This window comes from Sceloporus undulatus, chromosome 1 (genome assembly GCF_019175285.1).
Source record: "Sceloporus undulatus isolate JIND9_A2432 ecotype Alabama chromosome 1, SceUnd_v1.1, whole genome shotgun sequence".
NCBI classification, from domain to species: domain Eukaryota; kingdom Metazoa; phylum Chordata; class Lepidosauria; order Squamata; family Phrynosomatidae; genus Sceloporus; species Sceloporus undulatus.
Window position 1 is genome coordinate 295,667,448 of NC_056522.1, and position 26,397 is coordinate 295,693,844.

Here is a 26,397-nt window from a genome sequence, read left to right on the forward strand (position 1 = left end):
AGAGGAACTTCCTGACAGTAAGGGCTGTTCGACAGTGGAAAAAATTCCCTCGGAATGTAGTGGAATATCCTTCCCTGGAGGTCTTTAAGCAGAGACTGGATGGCCATCTGTCGGGGATGCTTTGATTGAGATTCCTGCATGGCAGGGGGTTGGACTGGATGGCCCTTCGGTTAGGGAGCAAGCTTGTTTTCTGCTGCTCCAGAGAACAGGACCCGGAACAATGGATACAAGCTCCAGGAAAAGAGATTTCACTTCAACATTAGGAGGAACTTCCTGACAGTAAGGGCTGTTCGACAGTGGAAAAAATTCCCTCGGAATGTAGTGGAATATCCTTCCCTGGAGGTCTTTAAGCAGAGACTGGATGGCCATCTGTCGGGGATGCTTTGATTGAGATTTCCTGCATGGCAGGGGGTTGGACTGGATGGCCCTTGCGGTCTCTTCCAACTCTACGATTCTATGATTCTATGAATACTGTATTAGATATATCAAGATTGATAGGATGTTCCTATACTGGTAAATTTATTGGATCCTGAGGGTGAGGGAAACACTAAGTATGCTCAGTCCTCATTATATTTTTGGAGGAGGAGGAATGAAATTGATCACTTTGGTGTTTTTTTTAATTGTACTTTTGCAGGAAATGTCAGGGTTCACAGACTTAGTTTAGCACCCACAAAACAGGCAAGAAACCCTCTCATGTATGCTGTATAAATATACTAAAAAGTGGTTCTTAACCTGGGGTCCATGGACTGCCAGAGGGCCACAATGTTCTCACAGGGTCAATGAGGGCTTGAAGGCTGCTGAGCCCACTCCTCCCCACCATGGATCAGCTACATGGCAGGAGCCAAGGCAAAGGCAGGCTGTCTGTCTGACTGTGTCTATATGTTGATGTTCAACACAATCCACCTGCAAACTGGGAGGATGAAGTAAGATAAAAGTCTTTCCTCCCCTTCCAATGCCTCTCAGAGAAGATTTTCTGGATAGTGTAACCAGTCATCATCATCATCATCATCATCATTATTATTATTATTATTATTATTATTTGAGGTAAGTCTTGGAGGTCTGCAGAAACAAAATATATTTAAAAGGAGTTCTAGGTTAAGAGAAGGTTAAGACTCACTGGTGTATGGTATATAAATATACACAAAAAAATTCTAAAGTGTTTTTTTAAAACAATAAAAAGCAATGTGAAAAAGAACTGCTAATGTCAACATCTCTTAATCTACAGTGCAGTGAGAAGCACAAAGACTTAGCACAGCTGTTGTTGTTGAAAATTAATCAAGTGCTATACAGCAAACTTCACTATGATCAGCCATAGAACTGTTGTAACTTACTGAAAAAGCAAAAAAGGAAAGCAAGATGCGCTCCCACTCTAACAGAAAACACACACAGAGACACAAAGAGCACCCCAATGAACTTAAATAACAATATATGTTGGTAAGACTCAGCAAATAATGACTGACATGAAAAAAATATAAATTTTAACTACTGGAAGAAAGCAATTGACATTTTGAAAAACAACTCTCACACAGCACAGCAAGCTTGTAATTTCATATTGTCTTAACCATGAAAAATTAGAAATCATTATTTAATAATACTACTACTACTAATATTTATTTCTATTTCCCTCCTCTCCCTACGGATCGAGGCGGGATTACAGCAATCAGCAAATTACAACAATAAAACATGTCAAATACATGGCATAAAATACATCACTATCAATACAATATACAGTTGATCAGCTCTCCATGAAAGCATGTAATGCTGACCAGGTAAAATATATTACAGCAGATTAGGTGGATAGGCTTGGCGGAAGAGATCCATCTTCAGTGCTTTCTTAAAAGAGTCCAGGGTGGTAATAAGACGGATCTCTTCCGGCAGACAATTCCACAACTTGGGGGCCACAGCAGAGAACGCTCTGTGGGACGTGGTCACTAGCGTGGTATTTATGTAGTCTAGTGATTTCTTCCCAGATATTCTGAGGGTGCGGGGCAGATTGTGTAGGGAGAGGCGTTCCCTCAAGTAACTCAGGCCCAAGCCGTTTAGGGCTTTAAAGGTAATAACCAACACTTTGTATTGTGCCCGGAAGCTGATCAGCAGCCAGTGCAGAGATTTTAATATTGGTGTTATGTGGTCAAACCTAGATGCTCCGGTGACCAATCTGGCTGCTGCATTTTGATTTAACTGAAGCTTCCAAACTTGATACAAAGGTAGCTCCACATAGAGCGCATTACAGAAATCTAAACAAGAGATTACCAGTGCAAGTACCACTGCTTCAAGGTTCTTTTGGTCCAGGTAAGGGCGCAGTTGGCGTATCAACTGAAGTTGATATCAAGCACTCCTAGCCGTCGCTTTTCATTCATATATTTGTTTACTAATGCGGTGTACCTTGGTTTGTAAAATAGTAGTGAAATATCAAGCTATTATGACATGATCCCAAACCATAGCTTTGGTATTACAAGCATGAAGCAAAATGAGTTTCAAGCTTTTGTACTTCCTTTGCCCATCATACCTTGAGTTTAGAAACTCAACAGATTAAAAGTAATGGTTTACAGACTTGCTTAAAATGGTGGGAAGACACATACATAAATTCCTCCCAGGGCGTTTCATGTAGATTCTCCTGCATGTCTTAGAAACATTTTAATGTGATTTGCAATCTAGGTTTCTGTGATGTTGTAACTACTCCAGAACCTGGGGTGGGGTTGCACCCACTCTGCCCCCCAGCATCTCCTTGCTCAGTTAGCACAGTACAGCGTCCATGTGCTCTCAGAACAAACTTTATAACACTTGCCTCTCACTATCTCCTTTTAACACAAACTGGTTTACTTTACAAAAAACAAACACAAGCAGGTCCACATGTGGTTCCTAGTTCCCAGACACAGCTCAGCCATCCTTTAGAAAACTGACACAGGAGCTGCTTGCTACTCTGCTCTAGTGGGAGCTGAAAGCTTTTTCAGGAACCTCCCACTCCTACTACTCCAAAAACCAGTATCCTCTTACTCGGACGCTTGATTCGTGGGACCATGCAATGGGCTCTGGGCATACAGGTCTCTCCTGTCTCAAATCCAGGAGAAGAGGTTCCCACACAGAGTTGGGCTAGGTGTTTCCTTTGCCTGTCTTGGCCCTCTCTTACCATTGTCCCTCTTACCACCTCCTCTCTGGTCCTTCCCTCAATGTCCCCAGGCACTTCTCCCTACTTGAACTGTATTCTCTCTCTCACCTTCTCCTCCCCAGTGAGAACATTCATGGTCGTTTCTCCAACTGGTCTCCTCTCTTCCCCTTCCCCCTCCCCTTTCAAGCTATTCACATTTCTTTGCCCCCCCCCCCTTCTCTCCTCTTTTCCCCACATCTGCCTCTGGCACACAACAACAACAACAACAACAAATTGCCAGAACTATTTTAATTCTTTAAAATGAAAATATCTTATTGAAGAGGCAGGATAGAAATATTATTATTATTATTATTATTATTATTATTATTATTATTATTATTATTCCACATTAGCACATAAAATGATTGTTTCAAGATCAATTTAATAACAAAATTGTTTCCAATAAATCTTTTGATGTTCTTTAGATTGGGCTCTCCATTGTTTAAAAGCCAACAGATTTTGTTCTGTTCTTTGTCCCAAAAGTATTGCTTCTAAACAGATACACTGTTTTAAAGGCTGAAAACAAGTTTATACTAAAAGACTGAACAATTTAAATTGGAAAAACAAAGACTTCATTTGCCTTTTAAATTTTCATGTCTTGTAGAAATGGGCTGGAATATATGAAGCACACAGACTTTCATTATGACTTCCTGATATAGGCATCATATGACAGCTACAGCTTGCAAGAACAAATGATTCACCCAAAGGGTGCTAAACAATGCCTCTTTTTCATCCTGGAGAAAAGTGACCAGTGGGATCCCACAGGGTTCTGTCCTGTGCCCAGTGCTATTCAACATTTTTATCAATGACTTGGATGACAGAATTGGGGGCATATTTATCCAATTTGCAGATGACACCAAATTAGGAGGAGTACCCCAGAGGACAGGATCAAAATTAAAATCATCTGAATAGATCAGAAAGCTGGGCAAAATGCTAACAAAATGAAATTCAATAAAGAGAAACGTAAGGTACTGCACTTAGGTACCCTAGGTCCTGGGAAGGAAATTAGTCAACCTGTCCTGGACAGGGTCACACTTCTCCTAAAGGATGAAGTTCGCAGTTTGGGAGTACTGCTGGACTCATCACTACAATTGTCATCTCAAGTAGATGTGACAGCCAGGAGTGCTTGGTACCAACTTTGGTTGATACGCCAAATGTGTCCCTACCTGGACTGAAAGGACCTTCAAGCAGTGGTACATGCACTTGTAATCTCTTTCCTTGATTTCTGTAATGCGCTCTACATGGGGCTACCTTTGTACCAAGGTTGGAAGCTTCAATTAGTACAAAACATGGCAGCCAGATTGTCACTGTTTTTTTTAATTTGAACATATAACACCTACTTTGAAAGATCTTCATTGGCTACCTATTAGCTTCTGGGCACAATACAAGGTGTCGGTTATCACCTATAAAGCCCTACATGGCTTCGGTAAAGACATCATTCACTCTTCTATTCAGCATCAGAATATTATATCTTATAATTGTTTGACTGTACCGTTTCTAACTGCTTTAATGCTTGAAAATTATGTTTTATTCTTGTATCTTATTGTTATTGTTGGGTTGTAATCCCATCTCAATCCACCTGGGAGAGGTGGGAAAATATAAATAATTTTATTATTATTATTGTTTTATTATTATTATTAGGATGGGGGACATCTGCCTGAATGAAACTACATGTGAAAGGGATCTAGGAGTCCAAGTAGACCACAAGTTGAACATGAGTCAACAGTGCGATGTGGCAGCTAAAATGGCCAATGCAATTTTAGGTTGCATCAATAAAAGTATAGTGTCTAGATCAAGGGAAGTAATAGTGCCACTCTGTTCTGCTTTGGTCAGGCCCCACCTGGAATATTGTGCCCCATTCTGGACACCACAATTCAAAAAGGATATTGAGAAACTGGAGCGTGTCCAAAGGAGGGTGACTAAAATGGTGAAGGGCCTGGAAACCATGCCCTATGAGGAATGACTTAGGGAGCTGGGGATGTTTAGCCTGGAGGTCTTTAAGCAGAGACTGGATGACCATCTGTCAGGGATGCTTTGATTGAGAGTTTGTGCATGGCAGGGGGTTGGACTGGATGGCCCTTGTGGTTCTCTTCCAACTCTATGATTCTATGATTCTAAGGAGTTTATCACACTTTGCATACTGAAACTATGATGTGAGTGTACACAGTAAAAGTAGAATTTTAATAATCTGGCATTTGTTGAAGACCAATGTATTATATTCATACTAAGTTAGCTACACATAGGTTCCATTCTTCAAGAAGGATTAGTCATGATATTTGTTTAAATGGCAATTAACTACAACCAAATGTTCTATGATCAGAAAAGAAACATGATACACAATGAAATAAAAAAAAATGTTGGAGACAATACACAGAAGAGCTATACAAAAAATGTGAAAGGCTAAATGAGACATGGGAAGATGAAACTTACAAATATGATCCACAAATTTTGGAAAGACAAGTGAAAGTCACACTAAAAGCAACTGTGAAGAATAAATCACCAGGAACAGACAATGTATCATTAGAACTCCTACAATCCACAGAGACAAACTCAAGTATAGTTATAACTAAAATCTGCCAACAAATATAGAAAACAAAACAATGGCCCCAAAGACTGGAAATGATCTATATACATTCCCATCCACAAAAAAGGATACACAACAGACTGCAGTAATTACAGAAGCATTGCACTAATATGCCTTGCAAACAAAGCCATGCTTCAGATTCTGCAGCAAAGTCTCCAACTATATGTGGAACAAGAAATCCCAGAAGTGCAATCTGGTTTTAGGAAAAGCAATAAGTATCATATTGCAAAACATACTTTGGATAATGGAGTACATCAGGGAATTTCAGAAGAAAATATGCATTTGACTACAGCAAAGCTTTTGACTGCACAGATCATGAAAAACTGTGGCTTGCTCTTAGTGGAATGGGAGTGCCACAACATTTGATCATCTTGATGCATAACCTTTACTCAGGACAAGAGACTGCTGTTAGAACAAAATATGGAGAAACAGAATGGCTCCCAATAGTGAAAAGGATAAGGTAAGGTTGCAAACTACCACCCAGTTTATTCTACCTGTGTGTAGAAAATATTGTTCACACAGCAGGCTTAGAGTCAGAGGCAGGAGGAGTGAAGATCAGGGGAAGAAACATTAACTATCTAAGATATGCAGACAACACAATATTACTAGCAGAAACCAGCAAGGACTTTGGGCAATTATTGAAGATCAAGTAGGAAAGTGCTATCTAATGGTGAACATTAGGAATACAAAAATAATGACCATGGAAGAGCTACAAGAAATCATCCTAGACAGCAATAAATACAAACAGTAAAAGAATGGCCATACTTAGATCAAATACAGACCAGAACTGAGACAGTCAAGAAATCAGAAAGAGACTAGGAATGGGAAAAAGGAGAGCTATGAAAGAACTGTACAAGTTCCTAAAATGGATAGATATACTGTAACTCTGAATACTAATGTGAGATCAGTACAAACCACTGTGTTCCCCATCACACTGTAAGGATGCAAGACAGTGAAGAAGACTGATAGCAGGAAAATCAACTCATTTGAGATGTGGTGCTGGAGAAAATCAATAGCATCACTGGGAGGGTGAGGGGGGTGCAGACCACACCAGGAGACAGCTGAGTGCCCCCCCCCCACACACCTCCCTGCCTTGTGCCACAGTAGACACAGCAGGAAGGGAGAGTTCAAAGGCATGTTTAAAGCCTTACCAAGCTGGGAGAGGGAGGCCCAGGACACCCTGTCCTCCCCGCCCGGCCAGGCTTTACATGTGTATAAAGCCATGCCAAGCAGGGAGAATGTGGTGCCTTGGGCCTCTACTTTCCTCCTTGCCTTTGGCCCCACCCTCTGAAGCTCTGCCCGTCCCCCTGACACACACACCTGGTGACACCCTGGTGTGGGACACCACTGATGAAGATACCACAGATGGGCTAGAAGACAAACAAATAGCTACTAGAATAGTTCATGCCCAAATCCTCTCTGGAGGCGAGGATGCCTAAATTGAGACTGTTGCACTTTGGACACATCATGAGGTGTGAATCATTAGAAAAGACAATGATGCTTTGAAAGGTAGAAGGCAGTAGAAAGAGAGGAATACCAAGTGCAAGAGGGTTAGACTTGATCAGGGAGGCCACGGGCCTGAGCATACAAACTTGAGCAGGGCAGTCGAGGACAGGTAATTCTTAGAGATATCTCATTCACAAGGTTGCTATGAATCAAAGTTAACTTGAGGGTAGTTAACAACAACAACAGCAAGAAATTAGTTTGGATTCAGCCAATGCACATAACCAGATTTGATGGGAGGACGCAGTACAAATTACTGGAGGCCAATAGCTTAGAAAGGGTCAGGGCCTAGTTGTGTTGCATACATTTTTGCATTTGGGGCAGATCAGCTCCAAATCCCATATTTTTTTAATCTGCTGAGAGCAGGAAGAGCAAGCACCAGCTATGTTTACAACAGAACCCCCACAAGCATTTGGTAAACAGTAAAATGGTCTCAGCTGACATACTAAATGTTGTAAGTGACCATCTGCTGTAAGTGTGGCTGAAACCTGTTCTTCGTGCTCTCATCTCTACAGGTTCAGTCAATTGAGGTGAGTAGCATATGAAGTATGGCTGCCAAATAGCTTCCCATCTAAATCCAAGGTACTTGTGATGGAATTTAAATGGCTTGATATCTCAATACTTCAAGGAGCGCCTCTCTCGATATATATATATATATATCTGTCTGAGGTCTGCAGGAGGGGATCTCGTCTGTGTCCTACCAGTTGAGGCAATATGAAGTGGGGGGTTATGGGAAAGGACCTTCTCGGCTGTGGTGCTCCAACTGTGGAATACCCTCCTCTTGGAAGTGGAAGTAGCACCAATGTTGATTTTTTCCAGTGCCAAGCTTTTTATTAAATCCTTAGGGGAATAATTTATTTCAAGTATACATGTACAACATTTTAAATTGCTGTAGTTCTAAATATGTTTTTTAAATTTTTTTTAAAGTGGTTTTAACTGTTATTGTGTTTAATATGTTACCTTGTTCAAATTATTTATGCTTTTTATTCTGAAAATGTTTTAAATTGTTTATATTGTATGCCATTCTGAGATCCTATGATGAAAAGCAGAATAGAAGTGTTTAAATAATACTAAATAAAACCTGCTTCAAGTCTTAAAATCACTTCACTGGCTGCCAATTAGTTTCTGGACAAAGACAAAGTTACCTTTAAAGCCCTACATTACCTTTAAATTGCTAGATGATTTAGGTTCAGGGTACCTATAGGATTGCCTTCTCCCATATAATCCACCCCATAGACTCAGGTCCTCTGGGGGATATTTGTTCCAGGACTAAGCTGGCAACTGTCAGTAAAAGGACTTTTCATCAGTAGCCCCTAGACTGTGAAATGACCTGCCAAAAGAGATTTGATAGCTGAATATGCTGTCCAAATTTAAAACAACATTAAAGACTAGTCTCTTTTAGCAGGCCTATCCAGATGGTTTTTAAATTGTAAATTTTAAATGATGAATTTTAAAATATGGAGTGTTTTAATATGCTTGAGTCTTATTTGTTCTTTTAAACTGATGTGTGTTATAACATATGATGTGCATTTGCTAGTCTATTGTTCCCTGCCTGTTCATTATTGTTCCCTGCCTCGATCCATGGGAAGAAATGGGTAAGAAATCATAATGATGATTATAATGATAATAATAGGCTCTCTCATGAGAGTTCCGGGCTCTTGTGAGATCTTGAACTCTGGCAAGAGGCCTTCATCTCACAAGATTTGGTGGCAAGCTTTATAGATGCCTGAGTCACATGTACTCAAATATGAGTTGGCCTGACAACAGAGAGGTCTGTATTGTATTACTGTCTGAAAAAACTGGCAACCCTAGTTAGAGGATCTCCCCCCCCCCCGTTTTTTTTCATCGGAGCCAAACCTGCTCTTAGTGGCCATGAACAGAACACGTTCCGCTTCACCATGTGCTGCTTTGTACCATATTTGGTTCTCGCTTGTCTGTGTAGCCTATGGCGAGACAGTTACTGGTCTCTTGGCTAAGAGGCCAGTTTAATATGTCATGGTGCACTGTGCCATGATATGTTGGGGGGAGGGGGGCAGGGCAAAGATGATTTAAGGCCTGCCTACCTTCCTCCCTCTTTCCTTCTGGAAGTTGAGAAGAGCAGCATAGAGTGATCCCCCTTTGGATGGTGAGATCTTATTTTAAATTTTCCTTCTCTGAGGACTTCCAACAAACTCAGCTCTCCAAATATACAGAATAATGAATGAAAGCATAAGAATATAGTCTACCAGTTAAATAAATGCAGAACAGCAAAACACACTTAAAAACTCATTAAAATTTTCCCTGATTTTCAGACACTTCATCTCAAACTTATTGACAGATATACAACTGACGAGTTAAAATTATTGCTATTACAACCTGATTTCTCCACTGCTTCACATATTTAACAATATTTTATCATGGTACACAAAAAATTACAGCAAAGATTTTTATTTTTTTGCAAATTTTAAAGCCTGAACATTAAAATCCAAGCACTTAAGTTACAAATTTAAGAAGGAAAAAAGCCCCCATACATTTAAAATATAATGGGCCCTCAGTATCCGCAAGGGACAATTCCAGATCCCCCATAGATACCAAAATCTGCAAATGGTCAAGTCCCATTGTTCTTAACGGCAGCCACATGGCCACGTACTCATTAGGGGGAATGGGACTGGAGTCCCCCCTCCCTCCCCCTCCTTCCTTCCATCTTCCAAGCCTTCTGCCCCAGCTTGGCTTTGGGGGTGCAATGCGCAAATTCAATTTCTGCTCTCCCTTCTTGCAAGCTTTACCGTTTAAACTGAATAAAAATTACTTTTAAATTGGACTTGGGTTGAACACTCCTTCATAATGAGGATTCATTTTATCTGAGCTTTTTAAAAAATGTTCCCTGGTTTTAAATTGCAATGTTTGTGTTGTAAGCCACGCTAAGAGATTTTTAAGACCAAAGCAGTATATAAACATTGTGCTTAATAAATATATAAAGTGAAAGCAGTAGCTTTCTCACATACCACTTATTTTGTAGTGGAAACAGTGACTACCTGGAAACACTACACGTGACAACTTATTTTGCCTCTTAATGTGGAGATTTTAGTTATCATGGCAAATAAACATTGGTAGACATCCATAGGTTTATTTTATTTTCCTTCTATTCAAAACTGTCCCTATCAAGATTATAGGAACATCTGTATATGCTTCCTAACTCTTCTTCCACTGAACTGGAACAACTCTTCCTCCATTGAGTTTATGAAAACCTTCACTCTGACCTCATGTTTTTACTCCATTGATGTTTGCTGTTTTGATATATACACTGTATATTCTGCAGCAAGCATATTTGGGAAGGAACAAAATCAAATGCAGAACTCTGTGCTTTCTTTAAATGCCAGCAACTAACCAGAAAACTTCTTAAGCTACAGACAATATATTGAACATACCCATACTTTCCTGGGAGCAGGATCCCAGCACTACCCCCAACAAACACACACAATGCACACACACACAAACACATCCATTAAAAATTGCTACTCCTGTGGGGTTCCCTGAGGAACTCAGCATGTGCACACAAATTTTCTGCTTGGAAAAAGAAAAAGATAAACAGTTCCACCAGTCACATGAAATACTATGGTTAGTAACCTACATCTCTTTTTCAGTATTAAGGAGTGCCACAGATTGGTATGTGAATAAACTGGCAGTAATCCAGACACTGCACAGCATGAAATTTCTATTAGTACCAGATCTTTATAGTACGGTTTTGAAACCTGAAAACTGAATGTGATAACTTAAGGAGGCTAGGAATAACTAAGAGAGACTTGTAGGTTCAGCTTCACCTATGACACAGGTAATAGTTTCAGATATAATAGTAAATTAGAATTAGTTCCTGGGGATTCATTACTGGAAAGTGAAAAAATTAAAAACAACAACAAAAAACCCCTGCTGTTGCCTTATGAAAATATAGGCTTATTATTATTATTATTATTATTATTATTATTTGTATTTCCCACTTCTCCAAAGATCGTAGCGGGATTACATATTAAAAATACAGTACAATACAAATATAAATTATAAAATACTAACACTGAATTAAACATTCCTATTAGTTCCTTAAAATATATAAGCAACTGTAGTCCTATGAGTGTCATTGGGAGTGGAGCATTAATTATGGTTTTATATAGAATCAGGTGGATATAGTAAAATGTTGTACTATATTACATAAGAACAATTTCTATTAGTTTTGGTATCCTTTTCTTATTCTATTCTTTCTTATTTTCTTTTTTGAGGAAAAAGATCTGAGAACACTAAATAAAATGTATGTGTAAATATTTTACTTGAATGCGCTACTCACTGTCATATTATTTTCTGGGTCCCTAATTTATATTCCTTTGTTGCTCAACCTTGTTTATCACAAGATAATGTGTGACTATTGCTAACCATACCTGCCAAAAATTCTTGCTTAAAATATCCATAAAAAGTTAAAACTGGACATTTATAGAACTGCACACATATTCAAATCAAATTTTAAAAATATCTGAAAAAGCTATAATCCAGATGTAAAATTATAATGAGGCTGATAGTGAGGATGGTTTGTTAGAGATAGAAAAGGCCTTACCAGTTTCAACTCCACTGGATAAGTGAGAAAGAAGACACCACCAGCAGTTCCCCCCCCCCTTTTTTTTTTTAAATGATAAGGATCTTTTGCTCAGGAAGGAGACAGGACAGAATGGATAATGATCAGGGAGAATCTCAAATTATGCCAAACCGAAAAATGTAAGGTCTATATGCCTAGGTCAAAATGAATGAACCAACCTGGAGAAACGCATATTTTCAGTTCAACCAAGTAGGAATTCACCCTCATTTATTAGTCAAAATTTGTGGAATAAGGACCCAACATTGGCTTTAGGATCTGCATTATTTTATAGACCTATGTGCAAAGTAGGGAGGCTAGCAGAGAATAATCTCTACTTGGTATGGATGATAAAGGCAGGGAGTCTATCATTGATGAAACAGGGACGTAGCTAGGATTTTAGGAAGGGGGGGGGTCCAGACTAAGTGCCCCAATATTATTGGGGGTTGAGTGTGCGGCGGCGCAGCACCACACCCAATTTCTTTTTATTATGGGGGGGGGGGGGGGGTCCGGACCCCCAGATCCCTCCCCCTGGCTACATCCCTGGATGAAAAAAACAAATGGTATCTCCACACTTCATTCAGACTCCATTGCCTCAGAATAAACAGAACCCTGAAGTAATGGATACAGAGAAAACAGGAAGTTGTAGAAATAAACAGCCAATTCATACAGGACTAGCTGAAAGCACTGAAGGTCAAAACTGTTGTTAACCAGAAGAGAGTGACAAAAGAGACTAGTATGTTGGTCAGATAGGAAGCAATGGGATTATAATACCACTGATTATATAACATGCATGACCAGTCACTGATTGGAGTTGTTGCTGCTTTCAAACAGAGGCCTTTATATTTACTTACTACCAATTACAATCATTAGCATGTCCAAAACTTACTTTCCCACACATCAAGGACAAGGTTCACAGTTGGCAGTACAGGATTACTGCCTTATCTAACTTCAGATTTTAAAAGCTTCCCCAGAGATGATACCCAGAAATGGGGGAATTGCTTATCAGTGGACATAAAGGGATGTCAAAATCCACATTAACCACAAGGGAAGGCTCTACAGGATACCTTTTCCTATATTGTTGTTAGATCAAGGAAAATGAATGTCAGGACCAGATATTTTATCCTGTTATCAGATCCTTCTGACCAGATGAGGGAATTCTGCTGCACATTCTGGTTGATCTGTTGTGGCTTGCCTCTGTAAGTGATATGGAACTTTGAGGCCCTGGCACACTGATGTTTATCACACTATGCTCTTAAAGAGGTACAAAATTAATTCGTAACGCGGCCGCTTTCGTAACCCGAAAAGCCTTCGTAAGCCGAATTGCCATAGGCGCTAATGGGGAAAAGCCGCGATTCCGTGCGAAAAAGCCGAAAAAAGCACCAAAAGTTTTTTCGTAACCCGAAAAAACATTCGTAACCCGAAACAATAATTCCCTATGGGATTTTTTCGTATCCCGAAAATTTCGTAACCTGGGTATTTCGTATCCCGAGGTACCACTGTATTCCAGTGTGACTCCTCTAGCAGCCTCCTGTTGCATGCTGGGATTGGCAGTTTTAAGGAGCTGAACTTCTCTGCCTGAGAATTCTAAATACCCCTCCTTAAAACTGCCAATCCCAGCATGCAACAGGAGGCAGCTAGAGGAGTCACACTGGAATAGTACCTCTTTAAGAGCTCGTCTGATAAACACCACAGTGATGGCTCATGACTACAGTGCACTCTTCCCATCTGAAGGGTTCAGTTCTGCTCCACCCCTTGCAGATGGCAAAAAATATGGACAGTTGCACCCCATATTATTCAACAGTGGTGATGTGTGCATGGATGTATCAGCTTGCCTATACAGTGGAAGGGTCCACAGTACTAAATCTGGCAAAACTGAAAGTAGAGTCACTAGATGAAAAGCCAAGTAAAGTTGGCCCTCTGTAACCACAGTTTTTTTATCCATGGATTCAACCACCCATGGCCTGAAAATATTCAAAAATAATATAAATTCCAAAAGCAAACCCTGTTTTTGAAGAGCGGGGTATGCATGCATGCATGCATGTATAAATAAATAAATATTATTTTGCCATTCCATATAAGGAACACCATCTTACTATGCCACTGTATTTAATGGGACTTGATCTTCCACGAATTTTGATATCCACACAGGATCCTGAAACCAAACTATACCCCACTCCCGGGTGACACACTGATCCAGCAGGACACACACTATGGAAAAGCAGGGAACACTTTGTAAGTTTTCTAAATTGCATCAACATCTGAAAGAAATATTTTCACTGTGAAAGAAACAGTGATACGTTATGTGTTCTAACAGCACTGAAATTGAGGTGGGTATGGGGTTTTTTGCTAGTATGCATTCAACCTCAGAAGGAAGTTAACAATCACTGCTACCTCATAGTCTGCTTTAAAACTAATGATGAAGGCAGGAGTGGGTTGATTGGAGGACAATTTGAAACTGAGGGGAGCCTGGTGCCCCATACCCTAACAGGCCAGCACTCACTGGTAGCATGTACCTGTAGTATAGTGGAGGACAAAAAAGGGAACCCATTGTAGAATGTGCAACACCTTCCCTGTGACAGCAACATTGTGCAACCACTGTCTTCAAGACCTGTGGCTCAGTAAACTGAAAGGAAGTCTCCCTAAACAATTGCACAGTTAAAGAACTCTTATTGAATACTCCAAATGCTCAGATCTCATTGGCAAACCTTATCATACTAGACATCCTGTATTGAGTGACTGGGTAGGGAAATTAAGTGAAGAACAAGTAGCACTGGCTTAAATCTAACTGTTAGTCCCAACAAGTACAGGTCCACTGAATCAATGGGATTTTCATAAATGTGGAATTACCACTTAGCAACAGATTAAATGTGGCTGCTCTGCCTGGGGCTAATCTATGGATTTAGGCCACTGTTGGAATGGCCAGTGTCAAACATTTGTGAAAAGGAATGAAAAAGAGAAAAAAATGTGTGTATGAAAGAGAAAGAGTAAGAACACATTGATGAAATGTGAATAAGGGTGGGGACTTAAATGTAGTGATGTCTGGAAAAATTCTGTTAAAGTGTACAGAGTGTACAGAGATCTTGTAGCACCTTAAAGACTAACTAAAGAAAAATGTTGGCAGCATAAGCTTTCATAGACTCACGTCTACTTCCTCAGAGTTTCTGAATGACATCTTTCTCATTGTCAAGGCTATCAATTCAATTCTCTGTGTATGGTGTAGCTAGCATGGCACTCCAGTTTTATGTTCTATTTTTTTATGTTTTCTTGTTTGTATACATATAGAGAGAGAGAAGGGGGAGGGGAGAGAGAGCCTCCAAAGATTTGAGACATCAAGCTTATTTTGTGGGGTCCTTATGTACTAAATAACAGAAACAGCTGTTATTTTAAATTAAAACTTCATCTGAAAATTTAGGAGTTTCTCCCAAGTGTACTTTGTAATAATTGTTGAAATCTCCATGACCTTTTCATTAACTTAACTTACACTGTGTGTTACAAAATAAAGAATGTTTTTTCTATCTTTCATCAAGTACATGTCTTACATTTATTTCAATAAATTCAACAAAAGGTTCCCTATTCAGTCTTCCTAATGCATCCATGATGAGAGCCAGCATGGTTTAGAGGTTCAGTGGGTCTGAATCCTTGCTCAGCTATGGAAACCCATTGTGTGACCTTGGGCAAGTCACACTCTCTCAGCCTCAGAGGAAGGCAAAGGCAACCCCTCTCTGAACAAATTCTGCCAAGAAAATTTGGTTCACCTTAGTGTTGCCATAGGTTGGAAACAACCTGAAGGCACACCAACAACAACACAACAGTACAACCATAGTTTTATCTCACTCATATCCCACCTTCAATTCCTCTTCTCTACTTTTAGATTTTTCTGAGTTTTTGATATCTTTGAGTGTGTTTTTGTACAATGATATCCTTCTCTTCAGCATTTTTCCTAAATGACTTTTCTCTCTTTAAAGGTGGGAGATGACTAAAGCTACACATAATAACATAAACAAATGTATGGGCCTGTAGACATGCTGCAACATCTGCATTCTTTCCCATTCATTTTCCCAATTTTGTATTATCTACAGTTACAGAACATTAAACAGCTGATAGTTTCTGGTCACTTTCATACTACAATGAACAAATACAGCACTATGATACCACTTTTAACTGTCATGGCAATATGCTATAGAATTCTAGAATTTGCAGTTTAGGGAAGAGTATTTAAAATTCTCAGCCACAGAGCTCCAGGCTCACCAAACTACTCTTTCCAAATAGTGAATTCAAAATATGTCCTGTTTGTATGCATATTTTCCCATGCTCCCCCAAGTGCACACCACTTCACACTTAATAATCACTTCTTCCATTTTGTGAATTATAATCCCAGTGTTATAAAATCTCTCACTGGCATTTCAACAATTTGCTTTTGAATAGACTATCTTAAATAGTTTTCCATTATGTGTAAATGTTTCTACTGAAAAAGAAGGTTAGAAATGTATTGTATGATTCATATGCTTTGACCAATAAGACTGTAGAAGGGATATACGACAATTACACATACAACTAAAATTTTAGATGGATGGTAGTATCAGAACAGTATCATTAATTTTACCTTTATTTATTCAAATACAGATGCAACCACTGTAAATCATAGAATTTGGATTGCCACCTCTTGCTTCTATTTTATGGTTAGCTCAATCTCAAAATACTCATAGAAATGGCAAGGATACATCAATGGGACTATTTAGACAGACAGTGATGGAAGCTAGAGAGAAATATGATGAGTTTAAGTCCATTAAAGTGCAAGCACAGAATGGGATACTGACAGAAGAGAAAACAAAGCAGGAGGGGAGGGAACATTAGACAGTTCTCTGACTACAGAGGAAATAATCCCATTGGCTCTGAAAGTATACTCTTCATATGCACTGCCTACAGAGAAGCTCCTATCTGCTATTTTTTTTTACTAGTGTTCATATAAAAGAGATCACCAGGAAGACAATCCTAAAGACTAGAACATGTACCCCACAGTGTTTTAGCTACTAGTGGTGTGAGGAAGAAAGAAAGGATATAGGCTAAATGAACTTCATCCAGTCAGGACAAATACTTTAAAAGGGACACATAGCTCTGCATATAAACTATCTATGCAGCAAGGCCCAGAACCAGGAAACATTACCTTTTTGAGCTGCCAGTCATCATGGCCACTAGTCATGCTAGATATAAGGCTGGGGGAGTAGTAGCCCCCACAAATAAACTTTCCTAGGTCCGATACTAGCTACTAGCTAGATGCCAGGATCATGCTTTGCTAAATTTCTAAAACTATCTGATTATCCTCTATTCCAGAGCATGGAAGTAATTTAGTTACTTGGAAATAATTTATGTGCAGACAGGCTAAAATAAAGCTGCTTTGGGTCGCTTTGGAGGTACGCTGTTTAAATGATGCATGCATCCTAAGAAGCCAGAAGTTGTGTCAAAGCCACGCTCCAGTCCTAAAGACAAGAGTGCGGCTTTGGTGCAGTTTTGGCCTCTTAAGATGTGTGTGTCATTTAAACAGCATACCTCCAAAGTGACCCAAAATTGCTTTATTTTGGCCTGTTTGTTCAGGCTCAAAGTTAGCATTCAAAAGCAACATAACTAAAACTGAACAAATTTTTATGCCACTGTCTTAACAAGGACAGTTTGTGATTTTTATAGTTAGTTATTTTTAAGTAACAAAATAAAGAAAAAGTAGCAAGCAGTGCAACAAGAAACATAAAGAATCACTTTTAAACAAGCAAATAAATAACAGCAATGGCATCTTTTAAAGAAATGGGAATTACTTTTAAAAATAACACTGCTCTTTTATAGCAAAAGGTGCCATGAGAGGGAATGGAGCGCATTTACAGATTTCTTAACTTTGAAGCCAAGCCCACCACTGAAAAAGTAGGGTTGTTTTTGAGCATGAAAAATATGTAACCCTAATGTTGCGAAATAAAACAAAGGCATCTTACCTTGAAGCATCAAAGCTGTCATATGATCCAACAGTATAATGTCTAAACAATTTCTTTGTTCTATCAGCTCGAGTTTCTGTTCAAAATGAAGAAAGAATATATTTAATAAGGGTTTTCTGTGTCTAGGAAAATAATCATGCACTCTTGTATGAATTGCAGGAACAGGAAGACATGATTGATATTACCAGTGCTGTTGTTCTAATCTTTATCACCATTAACTGAGGCTAATAAGGAAGGTAAATGTATTATTTGCAATACATAAACACAAGTGTGTGTATTAAAAACAAATATTTATTTACATTAAAGTTAAGTACTGTATATTCTCATGTATAAGTCTAGAAATTTAGGTCAAAAAATTGACCCCAAAAACCTGAGTCGACTTATCCACAGGTCAGTGTAAGTACTGTACTTTAAGTCTTATTTAAAAGAAGGAACCATCTCCTGATGAAAAGCAAAATTATAATATGTGAAGCTCTGACCCCCCTCTACTCTCTCATCCATCCAGTCTTAAGAACAAGCACATAGAGTTATGTCTGCTGGAATTTTATAAGTTCTTTGACATTATTTTGCTTTCCTTCATCCTTTAGATCCTTTGTTATATGCCCCTAAATTTTACCCTCGACTTATCCACGGGTCATAGCAAAACCCCCTAATTTTGGCCCCAAAACTTGCCCTCGACTTATACAAGAGGTCGACTTATAGTCGAGTATATACAGTAGATCAAATCATGTCATAATAAATCTTTCACTACAGATACAGTGTCTCTGATTTCAGGACAAAACACCCTGTTGCCACTCCCTCCCTCAAGGTATTTGTAAAACACATCCCAATGTTATCAGTGACCAACGTCAGGGAAACTTCCCAAACTGAATGAGCTGAATGTATTCCTACTGGAACCAATAACTTTTACTAGAATCAACAAAATCACAGCCTCCTCTACACCCTGAAAAGCTGCCCTGAATTATGGAGAAACTCTGTAGAACAGGTTACACACTACAAGGACTTTCCTCTGGTCCAGTCAAAGAACAGGGGAGCGGGGAAGGAGATCTCTTTCCTTTCTGGGGGAAGCCTGGCACATCATAACTAAGAGCAAAAGACAATCTATAAGTGGCCCAAAAGAAGAAAAAGAATGCCCTTTATGTGTTTGGATTCCTTCTTAAAATAAAGCCTGCATACAATAGGATCTTTGCTTGCAATCTTTCAATTCTCTCTTACATGTATTCTTAAGAATTTATCCTAATTAAAGATGACATCTGTTTTGATCATGCTGTCACTATATGTACAGAATTGTTTTTTAACTTTTAGAGAGACTAGGACCTGAAGCACAACATATTAGCATACAAACGTATTCTGCCAATGCCATGCACACCAAATTTGAGGGCTCTCAAATTTGAAATATCAGCCCTAAACCCTACAATACTGATAGAAACGGACTCCAGAGAACATGAAGACAAGAAACAAAAAATAGAGAAGTAAATATTTAGGGTGCCTCCAGTGACTATTTTATATCAGGTCTTTCTTTTCGTTTTTCGCAAGCACTTCATAGGCAAAGAACAGGTAAAATAAATTTCAGTATCATTTTAGAGTTGTTTTTTTTAGAACCACCAAAGAGTTAGAACACACTAACTTGCTTTAATATAGCTTCTCCAGTCAGGCTACCACTGAAGGTACAATTTGTTTGTTTGTTTGTTTGACCATACTTTTACAATGCCATTATCATTCTATCAGCCTTGATTACAAACTCTGCCACAATGTCTACTCAGACGTCTTCCTCATATGTTAATTTACTCCCAAGTAAGAGTGCCTAGGACATAGTGTGTGCAGCCTTAGTTACTCCTAAGAGGACACAACTACAACAGCTGTCTTAATCATTTTTGTACATCTAATACACTTCTGATAGATAATTCGTGGGGCAACTCAACTATACATGAGCTTTCGTAGTTTCAGCTTGATCATTTTGAAGGGGCTCTAGCCCTCCAGCCAAGTATGCAAGAAAGAGGCTCAAGTCCCCCTTTCTTCCCTCTCTTCTGGGTCTGAAACACAGACCAATAGCTTTGGGAGTGAACCATTTTCTGGAGCTTTTAAATCAACCTTTGGAGGCTGTTGTGCAGCCATGTCTGAGTTGCAATGAGTATCCAAGGCTTTGAGCATACACACAAGATTGATTTAAAATTTAGGAGCAGTTGAAAATAGGGCAATATGAGGAAGTGCATCAGTGCACAGGTACTAACAATATGAGCAGAGACAGAAAGAAGCAGCAAGCTATTTTTCTTTGAAGAGTTCTTGAAGAAAACCCATAAATAATAAGCTAATTCTGCAATTAATCCAGTGACATTGACATCACTGGATATAATGAATATCACCAGTCTTGAAGGTGAATTTTAAAAACATCTGTATTCATTTTGACAAAGCCTGTAAACTCTAAAATTATGATTGGAATGTTTGAAGTTGCAAGCTGCTTCAGTAGCAAACTAGTTTCTAGAGAAGGTATGATCTCAGAGTTCTATTATAGTACTGGAAGTGGGTGGGAGGAAAAGCAAAATGCAGTTAGAGGCAAAACTGTTCAGCTACCTAACATCTATAAAGCAAGCATTCCACTGTGATGATTTGAAACTAGCCCTTAAGGGCATTGGCAGGTCACTGATTGCCCAGAAAGTGGGAGCAGAGAGGAATCAAAAGGGTAAAGCAGGGACACTGTAAAGTGTTTATTCAATGTAATTAGACAATAGACAAACATCCTGCCTCTCTCATTGAAATACAGTTCATACAGAGTTCCTCAAACTCAAAACCCTGCACAAATTTTGTGCTCTTTTGGTTAGCCTAAAATGCATGAAACCAATATGGATTTTGAAAATATTTGTATCCCATGAAATTAATTCCTGAATAAAACTATTTATGGTATTGCATATGGCCAGAAATTTTGAGAAGACCAGAAAATGTAAATAAATAAAAATATTCCTTTTACTTTCACCAAAGCAGCAAATATCTCATAGGAAAGTGTTCCTATTTCTTTAAACAAAGTCACAAGGCTTTTATTAGTTTGTCTGAAGACATTTCTGTAACAGCCCCATCTCTACTAATGTTTCTTCTCTTCCACCTTTTTGTTACACTGTTCTTAAGTTCAAGGCACAGCACGGGGCTAGGTGATACATGCAGACCCAGAATAAACTGGGCCACACTGCAGAATTACTGTATTAAACATCTCTGTTTCTCTCTGTTTCAGCTCCCACACACCCCTGCAATCTGGACAAAACAATGGACAATAGGCTCCTGTAAAGCACACTTTCAACCATTAACCCAGCTCCAGTCTGCAACATTAGAAGTGAAGAATATCACATAAGTGTGCCAGAAGCCACATTATCAGTCACAGACCTTCAGTCAGCAATACTTACTGCTTAGGGAGGAGTTTTTAGAAATCTAAGGACTTTATCACATGAGGCTGTTCTCTCACTAAAAAAGTGTTGTTTTCAAAAGCGCTATGCAAACAGGATTGGTCTCTTCCTTATTTCCCACACTGTAATCTTCATTCACGTGAATACCTGCTCACACACAGCATTTGGGACTTCCCATTCATTACCTCCTCCAAGACATTATCTTCACCCCATTCCTAGTTTGACACCCACACACAGATGCCCCCCCCCCCGAAGAAATATAAAATGAAATTAAAACCGTTATATTTAAAAAGGTTTTCCCCTACCCCTTATTAGGGTGGCAATTTCTTGATTAGGGATAGATTGATTAAAGCCAGCAACTAAAGATAACCATTATATCTACCAAGAAGAATTGCAGAACAGGGACACTGAAATAAATGCCTTTTAAACTGTCCACATTTCCAGGCATGTGTGAATGTGTGTGTGAGTGAGACTCAGTACTGAGCTACCCGACTGTAAAAGGAGGTGGGAGGGCAGTGACCAAAGTTTTCCCTTCTCAACTTCTCTGACAAGTGACGGTTGGAAGGGGAGGGTCATTTGCAAATGGAGAGGGGGAAAAGGTTGAAAAGTTTCTCAGTTATTTTGTCAATTTATCAAAAGGAAATCAAATGGAAATATCTTCTTCTTCTCCCCTGATCAATTGGTAAGTAAAGGGCACATAAGTTACACCTAAAGTCCACCCACTGAATTTCCAAAATCAGCATTAAAGAAGAATTGGATTATTTGCAAATGGTAGCACAACAGTAGTGGGAAAGGAGGTCATTAACACAGTTTTCAACAAAAATAAAACAAAGCAAAACACTTTCCAAATGGTGTCCCATCAGAACAACAGAAGAAGGCTGTAGTTATATGATAAGCCACGTGAAAGACATGATTATGCTGCTCCAATTGCGATTTACTGCCTCATATGATACTCATATTCACTGCCTTGTCAAACTACAAACCCCTAGAATTCCATAGCATGCAGTGGGAAAGAGACACCCAGACAACAGTGAGCCTTTGAAAATGTAGCACATTTTCTTCAAATGTCTAAAAAGTTTTAAATATATTTTCTCACAAAAGAAGTCCTGAATTAGAAAACCATGAAGGTTTGTCTCTGGATATTTATTTTTTATTTTTAAGAGGTGGATTCACAAGCTCCTTTTCCATCATAGCTGCCTGCTGCCAGGGACGTTGCCAAGGGGGTTCTTGGGATCCAGAACCCCCCCTTCCATTAGAAAAATGAATGGTGTGTGCTGCTGCACCGCCACACTCAAGCCCCATTATAATGGGGGCACTTAGTTTGGACCCACCCCCCCTTTCTAAAATCCTAGCTACGTCCTTGCTGCTGCTATGTTGAAATCCTGGATTTTTCTATTTCTGATTTTTTGTCCTGTAAAGCACTGGTTTCCAATCTTTGGTCCTCCATTTGTTTTGGTATTCAGACCCCAGCAAACTTGGCCAACAATCAGGAATTATGGGAGCTGAAGTTCAAATATCTGGAGGACCAAAGGATGGGAACCACTGCTGTGTGACTTTGGGTAAAAATTGGATCAGTCCAGCCTTAAGCATGTGGAATTGTCAACATAGTTGGGCTTTTTAAAAAGTTCAAGTCAGAAATAGATTTTATTACCTGATCTCTTCCCCTTTGTTCAGACTGATGCCACTGACCCACCTGTCAGCCCCCCTTCAATGGCTGCCTTTTTCCTTCTGCTTTCTTCTGTATCAACTCTTAAAATTAAAAGTACAGCAAAAAGCTGTATCCTGCTCCACATAAGCAAATACCAAAGAATTAATCATAAAAAGATGGATAACATGCAATAACGTGTTGAACAATCCTCTTACTGATATAGGAACTATCAGTCTAATAAAGACCCATAGTTGGAATAAATACCTTTCTGATGCATTGAATATTATTTTTAAAACTTCCCCAGACAAAAAACACATCATTGTGTTAGAGAACTTACATCCAGTTCTCTCAAAAGATATTTTAAAGATAGTGCTAGGAAGATGTTCCAATATTTTCTTTTTCGAAACTCTTGTTACTCCTGCACTCAGTAGTTTATTAGCAAATTTCAAGAAAAAAATATATGTATAGCAATTCCTATCAAAGAAGACAACACACATTTAGAAATGCTGAATTTAAGCAAATATGGACTGCTAGGGATTGCTTCTGCCTTTGATTTCCCCCCTCTCTCATTTGTGCTGCAGTCCGTTACAGCAGCTGTGTGCTAGTCACCAAGGAAACTACTGTGGGCCGATCTTTGATTGGATTTGTTGTCAGTGTTGTCAGAGTTGTGGGCAAAGTTTAGTAGTTTCCTATGAAGGAAACCACTGAAAATGTTAGTTTTATGTTCTGCTACTGCAGGAAGAATTTTAAGAATGCAGAATATTAGGAGAACGGAACCCATTGAGTCAACTATAGGGGATGGGGGAAGCACCTATAATTAAGAAAGAAAATAGAAAGGAAAACACAATGCTGCACAGATTTAGAGAAAATCTCATTTGGCCCTATAGTTCTACAGAGCATGTTCTGAGACTCATTTACGTGCACAAACTCTGGCTGTTTAATACATGTATTAATTGTAGCATCCTCTATGCAGCTTCCACATGGCCCCTGAATCATCTTTTATTGTGCCCTGCAGAGGCCTCTCAACCCCTCCTTCCCCAAACCAAAGCAGACTGGTGCCAAAAAACAATAGCATGATTTTTTTACTTGCAATTTCCCACCTAAGTTTGGCATCAATCTAGTACAAGACTTGGCTGGGGGCTTAACACACTGCCTCCTCCCTCTTCACCATTGATGGGTTCCCCTCATCTCCCTTTTCCTTTCACTTTCTTCCTGCCAAAATAAAGGCATAGATGCTACTGAAGTGCTTTCTCACTTCTTCATATTGCAGAGGCTTTACTATTTCTCTGTGAGGCACACCTTGCTACACCAGACACAAGTGAAGTTGTTGTTGTCAAAGTGACTTTAACCCATGGCAACGCTATGAATAAGAGACTTCCAAGTTATCATGGCACAGCCCTGGTCAAGTCTTAAAGATTCAGGACTGTAGCTTCCTTACTTGATTCTATCCCCCTATAATGCAGTCTTCCTCTTGGTCTACTCCCTTCTATCACACCAGGCATTATACCTTTTCTAATAACTGGAGCAGGCACCAGTAATCACTTGCTTTCATCTATAAGCAACTACTCATCATGCCTACTTCAGTTTTTCATTGAGACAGAAGTTGATTCTTGCTGTGGCAAAAGGCTCTGCGACAGGAAGGAGAGAAGGAGTAGCAATATCAATAGCAATGCCACTTTACATTTCTATAGCGCTTCACAGTGAACTCAGCACTCTCTAAGCAGTTTACAATGTATCAGCTGATTGCCCCCAATAAGCCAGGTACTCATTTTACTGACCTACGAAAGGATGGAAGGCTGAGTGAACCTGGAGCCCAATGGGATCGAACTCACAACATTGTGGCTGCAGTACCATCATTTAACCTCTGAGCCACCAGGACAAAGATCAGCCATGATCTTTGCCTCCATTCATCTTCAGCAAAATAGTTCCATTGGCATAGTGCAGGGGAGAGGAATGAGAACTCATCATTTCAGCTCCATGAAGCTATCCCATGATTTGTAACCCTTTTCCTTTTTCCCTCCTGTCCATTTCACATATAATTTAAGAAAATTAAAAAATCAGTGGGTGAATACAGTGTGGGGGAATATTACCCTCCCCCACTTCCTGCAGGGTGCTCCAACTCCTGACAGTTGCTACCCCATGCCCTAAAGTAATGGAGTTTTGCAGGCAAATTATGTTTTACATTAGCAGATTTTGTTGTTGTTGTTATATACCTTCAAGTTGACTCTGATTTATGGAGACCCTTTCTTAGGGTTTCTTGGCAAGATTTATTCAGAGGTGGTTTGCTACTGTCTTCCTCTGAAGCTGAGAGAGTGTGACTTTCCAAAGTTATTACATGGCTTATCTAGGATTCAAAACATCATCTACCAGAATTCTAGTCCAACATTCAAACCATTTCTGGCTTATTTTAAACATACATAATGATTTTTAAACTTGTGAAAGTGATCAGGACTTATGCTTTCCCCCATTTAACAAGGATGGTTTTATCTGTATATAAAAAGCCTTTCCAATAAACAGCTTGCTTTTTTAAAAAATGAGGAAAGAAAGAGAACCGAAATTGCCACAGTCAGAATCTCAAAGCAAAGTGCTGTTCTGATTCTTCTCCAAACATCATATGCTAATACTTTCATGCAAGGAAAAAGCACACACATTTCAAAGAGATCAAACGTAATCTTCACACCTTCCTTTACTGTGTGGAGCTTTCAGCATGAGTTATGCATTGAAATAGCATATGTGCTGTCACCACATGGATACTACATATGTTGGCATATCCAGTAATTCTTTGTGCACATGCATCACTACACATAGACAGCAATCCTTAAATCAAGCACATACACAACAGGCCATATCCAATGGTGTCCATCCGTCAGCAGACTGTACCCTGCTAGTGAAACAAATTCTCCCTCTTCCCTGCAATCCTTCCCATCTGTTCCAGTTGGGGGAATTCAAATGCATACATAGAAGTCCTTGTGTGATATTAGATGAACCCCCCCCACACTTGATTTCTTTGATTACTGGGATAAAGTAGTATTTAACCTATAACCATGTATATACAGAAGAACAACCCAACACAGTTCTTTGATTTTGGAATACCTGTATTTGCATGCACAACCAAACACATTTAGAAGAATTGTGTCCTGTAAGGATTCCTCCAGCAGGGCAAAGAAGGAATGTCTTTAGAAAGCATGAATTATAACATGCATTTTTCAAGTTAGCTCTAGTATTGAAAGAATACATTTTATATAATTTATTTTCAACACAATATTTTTTGTAAACTACTGCAACTTTTTCTTCATTTTTTTTTAAAAACATATTTTCCATAAATGTCATTGAAACTAATATTATCTGAGTAGCCAGAAGTAAAATAATCAAAAACAAAACCTGTACTTTTAAGGCCTTAGAAACTATAACCTACAGGTTGAGTCTACCTTCTGTGAAATGCATGTGGCCAAAAGTGTTTTGGATTTTGGAGTCTTTCAAATGTTGAATATTTGCATATAATAATAATAATAATAATAATAATAATAATAATAATAATAATAATAAT

The 26,397-nt window shown here is 39.0% G+C and overlaps 1 protein-coding gene across 5 annotated transcripts in view; it reads right to left on the bottom strand.

Annotated features, from left to right (window-relative positions):
- Window positions 1-26,397, bottom strand: part of SHANK2 (SH3 and multiple ankyrin repeat domains 2) — a 489,211-nt gene that overhangs the window by 184,774 nt on the left and 278,040 nt on the right. For all 5 annotated transcript variants that reach the window (XM_042469292.1, XM_042469286.1, XM_042469278.1 and 2 more), the window contains one exon: window positions 17,811-17,886. In XM_042469292.1, the coding sequence (XP_042325226.1) occupies window positions 17,811-17,886 (76 nt within the window). The remainder of the gene's footprint in view (window positions 1-17,810; window positions 17,887-26,397) is intronic.